Here is a 12135-nt window from a genome sequence, read left to right on the forward strand (position 1 = left end):
CATATTTTAATATGTTATGTAATATTATTTGAAATAATTCAAATTGTATTTCTTTCCTCTGTTCCAAACCCTCAGTGGCTTCCCATGATATTCACAGTAAAATTGCCTTACAAAGGCCTATATGATGACCTTATATAATCTAGATCTTCCATAACTTCTCTCAGTTCATCTCCTACCAGTCTGCCCACTTGTTTCCTTACTATTTCTCAAACATACCAAATATATTCCTGTCCCAGGGTCTTTACATTTGTTCCCTGGAACATTCTTCCAACCCAAATACCCAAATTAATCACTTTTCACCCCCTTCTAGTCTTGACTCAGATGTTAACTTCTCATATAGCCCTTTCCTGGCCACACTTACTAAAATAACAACTCTCAAAAAAAAATTAAATAAGTAAAATAAAATAGTAACTCTCCTTTCCTGGTACACCCTCCTTCCTCCCTTATATTTTCCCTCAGCACTTACCTCCATCTAACAAACTAAAGATTTTATTTTTTTTAGTTTTATTACATTTTCCCACTAACATGTAAGCTTTATAAAGGTAGGAATCCTGACTACTCTGTTCATAGCTGTATCCCCACTGCCCAACACACAGTATGCACTCAATTTAATATTTAACAAAGATTTAATAAATTAACATTGAATCTTCCATAAATATTAAGTTGTTATTATTTTTCTATTTAAACCCAACCAACCTAAAGAAATGAATTTTTATACTGATATATGGAAAACAGAGCCATGCATGAATAAACTTTTATAATAAAATAAACTTTTATTTATAATAAAATTCCTTTACCAGCATATGTTCGAGGTCTGTTAGCAACTTCCTTCTCTTCTTCTCGTATTCTGCTGTCTTTTTTGTTCTATTGTTACTGTCTAATTTTCCTCAAATCCATCTCTTTTTACTGATTATTCCCTAAGTAGAAATATATAATACATGTGCAGATATATACAGTGTGATGCTGGTAAATCTGGTTTTCATTCCCCCTCAAAAAACAGAAAACAATCATTTTTATGTTTATGTACTAGCAGAAAAATTTCAAAGAAGGACTAAAGGAAAAGGAGAGTAGGCAAAAAGAGAAAGGCAAGAAAAACCAGAGGACTATCAGGGTCAAAGGGGATCTGTCTGATTCTCTTTTCATAAACTGCCCTTTTCCCATCACGGGGAGCAACTTACATTCAGGTACAGCCAATTCTTGCTGGCCCAGTACTGTCAGAGGCTTCTGAATTTTCAACAAGAAATTGAAAACTTTTTTCCTAAAGGTGAAATCTCCTAAACTTTAGATGTTGCCAACTAGCTCAAAACTAAACAAAAACAAAACAAACAAAACCTGTATAGGTCAAATCAAATTCATCCACAGGGCAAATGCATTCAGTTTGCAATCACTCACACAAATTCTTATGCCATTCAGATCCTCGGGCAAAGGACCTTTCATGGAACAGAAAAATCCTTGCCTGCCCTCTCTTAAGAATGAAAGAAGGTGAAGAAAGGGCTTCTTTCCTTTTACCCAGAGGGTGCCTGGGAGACACTCCATTGTAAGGAGCTCCCCAGAAGCCATGAATTTCATGGCCCTCCTGCATAGTCTGCTTGCTGGCTTAGAATCTGTCATTTTAATCTGAGCATTTGAAGCTATGGGAATAAGCTGATTTACCTGAGACTAAACTGTTCTTTCTGTTCTTCTGGACCTGGCAAAGTAACCTAAATGGAATAATTTGAGTAGAGCTCCTTCTTGGGCTATTTCCTAGGTCCCTAAGAGAATTTAGCTAAGTAAACTACAAACCAATCCAAAGAAGCCAAAGGGGAACCTCAAACAGAAACTGATTCTCATACTAAATGGGAAATTTATACTGAAAGGCTCTTATACTGACCGGGAGAACAATCTGACAATTACCTTATAATACCTCAGGAAAAGTTAGCTTACTTCCAAAGAAACAAAGTTACCGATTACTCGGAAAGACTTGGCCCTCTAGAGCTGCTCTAACACACTGGCCACTAGGCACATGTGGCTATTGAACAATTAAAATATGACTTGTGTGACTGAGGAACTGAATTTTTAAATTTAAATCCAAACACTAATGCAGTATAAAATATTTTTTCATTGAACATAACTTTACTGTTTGATAGGACTATACTTTAACTGTTAAAAATGTAGTATGCTAATTGAGATATGCTCTAAGCATAAAGCACACATTAGATTTCAAAGACAGTACAGAAAAAGAACATAGATATCTCATTAATATGTTTTTTACATTGATCACATCTTGAAATAATATTTTAGATATGTTGGGTTAAATAAAATATATTATAAAAATTAATTTTACCATTTATTTTTACTTTTTAAAATGTAGCTACTGGAAAGTTTTAAATCACACACGCATATACCTATTGAATATGTATGTTAGTCTAGGAATACCAAGCCATCTCTTTAACTGCTGGAATGTATAGTAACTGCTCCAGAAATTGCATAAGTGCATAAAATCCATGCACAGTTTCTAAGACTATAGAAATGTTCACTCCAATCAGATCAGTTGAGAGACCTCCAATATCCACAAAGGGGAGTCCAGGTATGGATATCTGGAAAAATGTGGGAGATGCTCCTACATCATCTACCCTAATCTTAAAACAACAGCTAACCACTAACCACTTAGAACTCAGTCTGAATTCATGAGTGTTACCAGAAATCTAAAAGGATGTGGAAATATCTGAAACTAAGAAACACAGCTTAGAGGTTCCTTAAGATGAACTGGAGACCATAGGGGATGATAAGATCCTCTCACAGAAATAAAAAAAACTAAGAGCCTTGACTCAAACTGTGGACCCAAAATATATGCCCTGAGGATGTTCTTTCTCCTAAGGAAGACCGTAAAGGAGCTGAATGAATTGGAGCTCTAAGACACTCCCTTTGCCAACCTAAGGAATAAAGGGATCACTTCTACCAATTATGGAGCCAACAGCTCCAGCTTCTAAATTCTATTCCCAAGTTAGTAGCCATGACACAAATGGGTTCAGAGCTTATAATACTGACTGAATAATGTCTGAATATGTCTGAATAATGATGCCTAATCTTATGAAGAAGATACTAAAGATAACACATGAGGCAAAAATCACCTATGGGCCAACTTAGCCTTAAAAATCCCTTAGAAAGGCTCCATGTTGGCAATCAATATACCATTAATCAATGAGTAAAACACATTCACTTTGTCTTCCAACTTAAGGAAAAAATTTAGTCTCTTCAGCAGAACACTAGATAACATAGTAAACTTGCATTTAGGGGCCATATTGTACAAAAATATACACATCTTTATACGTTCATATTCAATGTTGAGAAACTCAAATTATGGCAGACATATAGGAACTGATACCAAATGAAGGAACATCATATTCAAGTCCAACTAGATGAGGGGTTCACACTATGACAGACATGTGGGGACGGAGACTGACATTTAGGGACCAATGGAGGAAAAAGCATCTTATATGTACAGTTAAAGTCAAGTATGCTAAATAGGAATATGATGGGGACAAAGAAGGAGGTTACCTCAATACTAGCTAGTCAGTTTTGTATCCATTTTCTTGAGCCTTCTCCTAATGAATAAGTAGGAAACTCAAAATAGGGGCACCCCCAGAAGCCTTCAAAATGCCATTCTTACAACTTTGTGAATAAAACATTCTTACAACAGTCAAGTCTTCTATAGCAAACTGAGAAGCGTAGAAGATGAGTCTCTTGGCAGGGGCGGGGGGGGCGGGTTGCTCAGTTGCCACCTTTTCTAAGTCCCACTCACTTAGGGCATAGTTGAACTCCAATCCACACAGGCTCACGCCCTTAAAGTCTTGGAGCTAATCCTGACCAAATCAGACCATACAGCAGTAAACTGAGAACAATCAACCAGTGATATCTGGATTAGCCTTGCATCTCTAACCCTGACATCCAATAATTCTGGCCATCTGAGATGGTTAAGTCTGCACTGGGTGGTTCACGCTAAATATCTGAGCTATGTTTCTTTTTCTCTTTAAAGATTTTATTTATTTATTTTAGAGAGAGACAGATAGTGACAGAGAGCATGAGCCAAGGAGGAGAGGGAGAAGCAGGCTCTGGGCTGAGCAGGGAGCCAGACAAGAGGCTCAGTCCCAGGACCCTGGGATCATGACCTGACCCAAAGGCAGACACTTAACCAACTGAGCCACCCAGGTGCCCCTATGTTTTTATTTTTTGTTTACATTCATTTGCCTTCTTATTTGGCTGAGGCCCTGACACCCTGCCCAGCTTTGTAAGCTCCCCCTTGCAGGGGTTAAACATGCTAAATCACTGCATTATAACCTGCTCTAAAATGGCCAAGCCACCTGTCACTTGCCTGACTCTGAAGATCACACCATTCAGATAGTTTTGAACTTTCTTTTTGTCTTCACAATTATTCACAAGCACAGCACACTTTCATCAGTGACATCTCTCATTTTAAAAAGTGATTCACAGTGAAGATGAGCTTATCAGAATAATTACAGTAGAAAGGACATGTAAATTAAGGAAGAACCCTAGTCTAGAAACTTTTGCTGCCACTGCTTACTCATCAAAATGAATTCTTGATGGCCAGCCATATGCTATACTGCCCAAATTATAGAACTATTTAAGAAGGGAATAGAGTACTAAATTCTTTTAGGGAGAGGAGGAGACCTTCAAAAGGGAAGATAATGAGAACAACTTGATAGGCAAACTATATTTTAAAAGCTGTATGTTTCTCTGTTGATATCAAAATATAGATCAAATAGCAGTATCAAACTGAAACCAAATATAAACATTCAGAACTTTTTGGAGTACCTACTATTATACTAGTAGTTTTAACTACATTATTTTATTTAATTCTCACAAAAATCTGAAGGAGCTATCATTTACAGGTAAGGAAACTAAAGAGCGAAAATTTACATAACTTATGCAAGATCACAGTTAGGAAATAATGGAAAAAGGACAAAACCCTCAAATGTGCCAAACTACATGGCCTAAATTTAAACTTGCATAATTATAAAGTCTACACCTGAATTGTTATAGGAAATAGACTGAAAGATCTTCAAGTCATGAGATAAATAAATATGCCCCTACAACTGAAATCAGAATACAGCATTAATGAAAAAAATTACACTTGATAAATTAACCACATTTAATTTTCCATGTAATTAGTATTATTCTCTAATTATGAAATCTTCAAATTTCTCACATTCCACCCCCACAAACACAAAATCTGAAGTTTTAAAGGCATTGTTCTCTTCTAATTTCTTTAAAATTTGGTTTTGAACAGTTGTCTTATAAAAAAGAAATATATTATTACTAATCTTAGAACTGGCATTTAGATTAAGAAGTAAGCATTCTCAAAACAAAACATTGTTCACTTTGGATAACTGTGTTAATATGATAGAAAATCCACAGAAAAACATTTTTTTAAACATAAAAAGAACGTCGGTAACTTCTGAGAGTATTCCCATGGTTGACTTATTACATGAGAACGAAGTAACGCGACAGAGAAAGAACATTTATTGCTCATTGTGGAACACTTAATGAATGCTACCTCTCACATTATATTAACAATGGGAAAATAAAATTTATTAAAACCAGCTCATATAAACTTTTCAGGGACACATCCATGCCATAAATCAAATCTGCCAGTAATATAACACAGAATGCCTCTGAATATATAATGTTATTATATACTTTAAAAAACCAAGAATAGGGGCTCCTGAATGGCACAGTCAGTTAACTGACCAACCCTTGGTTTCAGCTCAGGTCATGGTCTAAGGGTTGTGAGACTGAGCCCCACATCGGGCTTTGTGCTGAGTGAGGAGTCTGCTCAAGACTCTCTCTCCCTCTACCCCCCTGCTGCACGCTCTCTTTAAAATAAATAAATAAATATTTAAAAACAAAACAAGAATAGCCCAAATGACCAAAAATTAGTTACTTCTTTTAATATGAAAAGAAATTCAGAAAGAACCACAGTCATTATCTACTACCTAGTTCAGGGATCTGCCAAGTATCCCCTAAAATATTTCATCTTATTGGTTACCTCAACAGACAAAGCTCAGAACCAGAACAAAAAGAACTTCAATCCTCCCTCTGAAAAATATTCTAAGAAAGAAACAATGCTTTCTTAAAAGTCTATGCTTTCTTGCTTTCTTCAGTCTACTAGTAATTTTGATGTCAGAAAGATCCAGAATCTAATCCAGGCTCACAAAATCTTACTTTTCTCAGATGGAAATAATATTTGTAACTCCTAGGTCAAAAGGTAAGGCTTATAAAGATAATATATACGAATATATACAAAGCACTAAGCATGGCACTTGGTGCATCGTGCTCAATAAATAGCTGATATTATGATTTTATTTTACCTCATTTTTTTCAATGTATTAGGTTTTTATTTTAATTCCAGTATACTTAACATAAGTTGTCATATTAGTTTTAGGTGTACAATATAGTGATTCAACAATTCCTTACATCTCAATATTTTACCTCCATTTTTAAATATGATTTCATTTAGAGAAATGTCTATTCAAAATAATGTAACTCAACTAAATAGGTTTTTATTATCAGTTTCAATTGTGTGGTTTAAAAATATTGTCATTTATAGGCCATCAGACCTTAAAGGGGAAAGAGTTGGCTTCCAATTAAGATCATCTTAGATCTTAGGTGTTGAGAAGAACTAGGAAAAAAAGGAGACTATAAATATTTCAACTTTCTATTCAAAAATTTTTTCTACTGATTTTACTCCTTTAAAGACATTTCTTTGGTTTCCCCTGCCTATAGGTCTATTTCAGAACTCTTCTATAAAAATGTGGCCCTTGGCAAGTACTTTATTATATAATTACTATACTTTGATATGAAAGTTATTAATTTTGCAAAACAAGACTGCCTATATTCTAATCTTATCTTACCTGAGGAAAAGAACTAATTTTCAGTAAGCCTGAGGAAGAATGAGGGTGGTTTTAAAACCTGGGGTCCTTAATTCCAAAAAGCAAAAGTGATAGCAAAGGGAATATAGGCTTCCAAAGTCTGAAACTTAGACTGTCAATAAGGCCTGAGCTTGCTGTTTAGACATTTACAGTTAGCAGTATTTCCAACTGAAGACCATGACTTACTGGCAACTTGAGACATCAAAGAGCAGATGTCAGAGATACCACTGATCTAAAAACAATCATGAATGAAGCAGCTGCATCCTAGAAGACAACTTCAAGGGGATTTCAATGAAGGAATACTTCTAGGTCTGATTATATTAAGAACTGTAGCAAAAGAACATTTCATAAAACTTAACAGAAATGTTCCATAATACTATCAATTAGACTTCCATATTGACAATATAATTTAGAAATACTTGCTATATTATGGACAGTCTAAAGAGACCTAATCCCATGAAAGTAATACACTATAATTTTCTCAGAATGTTGTTTTGGTTGAAAGATGGTTCATAAAGATTGTTTCATCAAAATAAGAAGGAGAGAGCTGGTATAATGTGGTCTAATATGCCTGACACCTCTATATTCCCGTTAAGAAAAAAGAGGCTAATTTTTATTAAATTTAGCACATTATTGATAACTAAGTATGTACTTGTTAAAATGGTGAAACCCACTGTGCAGTTGTTTTACTCTATTCCTTCTGAAAAATCTAGACCTGCCTAATAACTTGTGCTTTATAACTTTTCTAAAAAATCACTGGGTTCATTAAGGTTTTTTTTTTTTTTTTGGTATCACCATTCTGCTTCTTATTTTTATTCATTTCTAAACTTCCTTCCTGACAAATAACTTGAGGAAAAGAAAAACAAAAACCACATTACTCATTTCAAACCTATATGCTCCCATCTCCATCCCTTCACTTAAATACACACATGTACACAACACAAAACTCACTTTTAAGCAGTTTTCCCTCAAAACATAGAATCAAAGCAAAGGAAATCCTTGCCCTCCTAATCCCTAAACAATGCCCACTGTCAAGGGTCTATACTTACAATAAACAAAGCTAAAATATAAGACAACAGAAAATTATGAAGGTAACCAAAGATGTATGAATATCTCTTACATCTCTCTTCAGTGTCAAATCCTGGCAAAGGGCATTTTAATTCTATATACTGAATGCTACAGCATCTGCTTCATTGTATATGAACATTAATATAAGCTAGAACAGAGTTCACCAGCATTTTACCAGATTTTTCACAGAAGTCTAAAATTAAAAAATCTAAACTCCAGTTTGATCTGGAATTTAACCCATGATACACTTACACAGTCTAAAACAGATAGAAATAAAGTATTTACATAGCAATTTTTGTCTGTGGTGGCCCTATGCATGTTCAAATAAGGCTTATTTTGCTACTGAAAGATCACTGGGTGGCCACCTTTTTCACCCACTTATTACAGGTAGAGACAATTAGCTATAGAGGTTAAGTGGCTTCTACAAATTAATGTCATGAGTCATCATAAGAGTTAGATCTTCTGACAAGTTCTGTGCCTGCTGTCCACCACAAATTCTTAATTTCTCAGAGCACAGAATCAACACACTAAAAAAATTAAAAAAAAAACTAACAAGAATTTTTTACTTTTTTTAATGAATTCTTACCTAAAAATAAAGACTTGCCTTTGAAAGGTGGGAAAGCTTCCTTCAGAAGCAGCAGTTATCTCTATTTGCATTGGAAAAATCATTTTTAAAAAATCTTAAAAGTTGAGGAGTTCATCACCTCCTACCATATACAATTGCTGGTTCTTCCAAAAGAGGTGTGGCTTAAAGACACTGGATCTTAAACTGTATTTCCCTCCACTTTTATCTCTAACATCAATTTGAATAAGAAACTACACTTTTTTGCCTTGATATTTCCCTTCTGTACAACAGAAACAAAAAATTAATTCCTACCTGACATAGACAATGTAAGGAAGAATTTACTGTTTGTGGACTGCTTTGAGATTCCAGAACGAAATACATAATCCAGTTGATCTTCAACCCTAGAATAAAGGCAAACTTCACTGAAAGTATCTGCTTCAGCAGATGCCTTCAAAATAAAATACTGTACCATTATATAGAGAGGTTTTATGTAAATGAAAAGGGGGGGCCCAACACTGGTTAGAAAGTTCTTTTCCCCAATTCAAAAATTTAATACTTCTCACAAATTTTTCATTCAGTAGGCACACTAAATCTATTCTTAAATTAGTAGAAATTATATGCATTTATTAAAGAGAACAGAGACCCTCAGGAAAATGATGCAAACATTTGCAATAGTAAATAAAACATCAAATAATGAATTTCATAAAATAAAATTTATTAAATTTCATTTAAGATTAGCTCTTGGACAACAGTATTTACTGAAGGGCAATAAAATTTCCAAATTTTAACCTTATGTTTGTAGATCAGCCTTTAACAAATCTTAACCCTTTATATTTTCATCAAGTCTATACTCAAATTGCTTCTTCTGACACTTAAGGTAAATATAATTCTTAAAAATTAAAGGTTCACTCAGTAAATGTAAGAGGTTTAGTACTACTGTCACTTTTTAAAAAAAGATTTTATTTATTTGTTTGAGAGAGAGAGAATGAGAGATAGAGAGCACGAGAGGGAAGATGGTCAGAGGGAGAAGCAGACTTCCCGCTGAGCAGGGAGCCCGACGTGGGACTCGATCCCGGGCCTCCAGGATCATGACCTGAGCCGAAGGCAGTCGCTTAACCAACTGAGCCACCCAGGCACCCTCACTCTTGATAATATTCCCAGTCAAGGAAGAAAAAAGATGAAGAGATTTGATTAAATTGGAAGATGAACTAAGAATACTGAGTGGATACCTAGCTTACATAGAAAGCAGGAGACTGAACTCTTCAAAGATTTAATGCAAAGTTAAACAGATTAAAGAGTCTCGATCTATGCAAAAGCAAAAAAACAAAAAAACAAAAACCCTCAAAAACAAACAAACAAAAAACAGTTTTAGAGGGGGGAAAAAAGCACCCGAGATTAGATACTGTAAATAGGATCATAATGGAAAAGGCCGGGGTGGGGGGCGCAGGAGCCATTAAACGGAAAGCGGTGAAACAGGGTACCAAAAGACAGCTAAAGATTAAGGGAGTGAGGGCCTGCGAAGGTAAAGTGGGGCATAGAATGAACTCCAGCGCAAACCGATGTTAAAGCAAACACATCAGAAACTCACAAAAGAGAACGAAGACGAAGTGTTGAAATGAGGAAAGAAGAGAGCCACGGAAGAAATTAATAGAGGCAAACTTGGTCGGTGAGGGTAAGGAGAGTCGGGAAGAGGAGCCAAACTAGGGATGCACAGTGAGATGGAAGAAATTAAGGGGAGCAAAAGGATACACTGCCTCAACAGGGAGACCAGCGAAGCGAAAGGGCACATGGGAGGAGGGGATGAAAGAGCACAACCACGAAAGGGGGGTAAAGGGAGGACAGAGCGGCGAGGACGGAGCTGACCGCGAAGGGCAGGGGACGTCTGGGTACAGGAGTGAGGTTCAGGAAGAGCCGGCCGAGGGACACGCCGCAGGGGCAGGGGCAGCAGGGAGCACCCGGCGAGCGGGACGCCGTGGCTCCTCGCCACTCGGAGGGCACTCTGCACAGCCGTCCCCACCGACCTTCAGCGGGCCCGGGGCCGGGTTCCGACCGGGAGCAGCTGGGTGAAGGGCCGGAGCGGGCGAGCGGGGACAAGGAGAAGGAGGCCGCTTCCTGCCGGGCCCGTGGGAAACAGGGAGGGGTCTTGGGTGTAGGGAGCCGAGCTAGACGGAGAGCACAGTTAGGGGCTTACCTTTCGCCCGGCTCGGCCTCCTCCACCGCCTGTCGGACGGAGGAGCTCGTTGTCCCGCTGGAAAAAGACGGCCCTGCCCGGGTCAGCACCATCCCGCCCCGGGCCCCCTCACATCGCCATCGCAGCAACCGCAACCACCGCAGCAGAGAAGCCGGTTCGTCACCGCCACTCGGCTACTGGCCCGAAACGGCCAGCGAGCATGCGCAGTCACCCCAGTCCCGAGGGAACCCCGGCCAGCCGGAGCTACCTGCGATCAACAGGTCTCAGGCCCCGCGGCCCCGCCCCCGGCCTTCTCTCCCCTCCCCACTCCTCCCTGTTCCCTCCCCTCTCTAAGGTTAGGCCCCGCCCCTTCCAGGCACGGCGCCCCGCCCCTCCCCCTCGTTCCAAGCCTCTCAACCACCGCTCTAAGTCCAACGCCAACTGAGATTTCAAGAGATTTGTCCACTCTTTTCGCCTCTTACTCCCAAGTTCTCGCGAGAACGGGAGTTTTGCGTCAATAAAACGCGCGAGCCCCCTTAGAAGGGTCGGGCTAGGAATTTAAAAAAACAAGAGGCTCCATGCATTTTATGCTGAAGAGGAGGGTACCGGAGGCGGGCAAAAGGAGGGAGTGCTAAGACTTCAGCTCTGTTTCTCACATTGTTCTTTAGTCTTCTGTCTTCTTGACCTCTTGGCTGCGGTCCCGGATAAAGGATCCCAGTCCCTGCGCTACTCACCTTTCGCAGTAGGAAAGGAAGCTGCGGGAGTTCCGCGCTGGCTCGAGACTGCTGCTTTTAGGGACTCCTTTCATTTTTGGAGAGATGTGGATGCTGCTATGGTTACTGCTAGCTTACTGATGCCCACAAAGCCTGGAGGGAGGCGATGAAGCGATCTTTAGCTTTGAAATTCCATTAAAAGAAGCCTATGATTTGGATAGCCCGTGAGGGATAATCCTTTAGTGATTTACTTCATCCCAGCTTCTGAGTCTAATCCAGCAGAACCTTTTGTAGTGCATGAAGTTCAGTGTTACTAAGGCAAAGTTAATGGAAAAAAGGAAATTGTGGCTGTAGTGTGTGTTAAAAGTGAAGTAGAAGAATGGATAGTGTCGATGGTTGTACAACTATTAGTGTACTTAATGGCCCTGAACTGTACTTAAAAAAATGTTTAAAATGGTACATTTTATAAGTATATTTTACCAGAATAAGAATGAATTCAAAAGAAAAGGGTTTGTATACTTATTTGGGAATGTAGCTCTTCCGTGACTTATGACAGTTATGACTTTATAAACCCATCATAAATTGAAAATACTGTAGTCGAAAATGCAGGAAATACATCTAATCTACAGAGCATAGCCTAGCCTAGGCTCCCTTAAACGTGCTCAGAATACTTACATTAGCCTGCAGTTG

At 38.2% G+C, this 12135-nt stretch overlaps 1 protein-coding gene across 1 annotated transcript in view; it reads right to left on the minus strand.

Annotated features, from left to right (window-relative positions):
* The window catches only part of FAM135A (family with sequence similarity 135 member A), a 123543-nt gene extending 112697 nt beyond the window's left edge, over positions 1–10846 (minus strand). The window contains exon 1 of the mRNA XM_088023929.1: positions 10754–10846. Coding sequence (XP_087880055.1) covers positions 10754–10845 — 92 coding nt within the window. The 5' untranslated portion in view covers position 10846. The remainder of the gene's footprint in view (positions 1–10753) is intronic.
* Positions 10847–12135: the final 1289 nt, after the last annotated feature.

Source organism: Eumetopias jubatus, unplaced genomic scaffold, assembly GCF_037043125.1.
Source record: "Eumetopias jubatus isolate StellerSeaLion01/CBP00866 unplaced genomic scaffold, mEumJub1_p1.0 scaffold_6, whole genome shotgun sequence".
In the NCBI taxonomy this organism is placed as follows: Eukaryota; Metazoa; Chordata; class Mammalia; order Carnivora; family Otariidae; genus Eumetopias; species Eumetopias jubatus.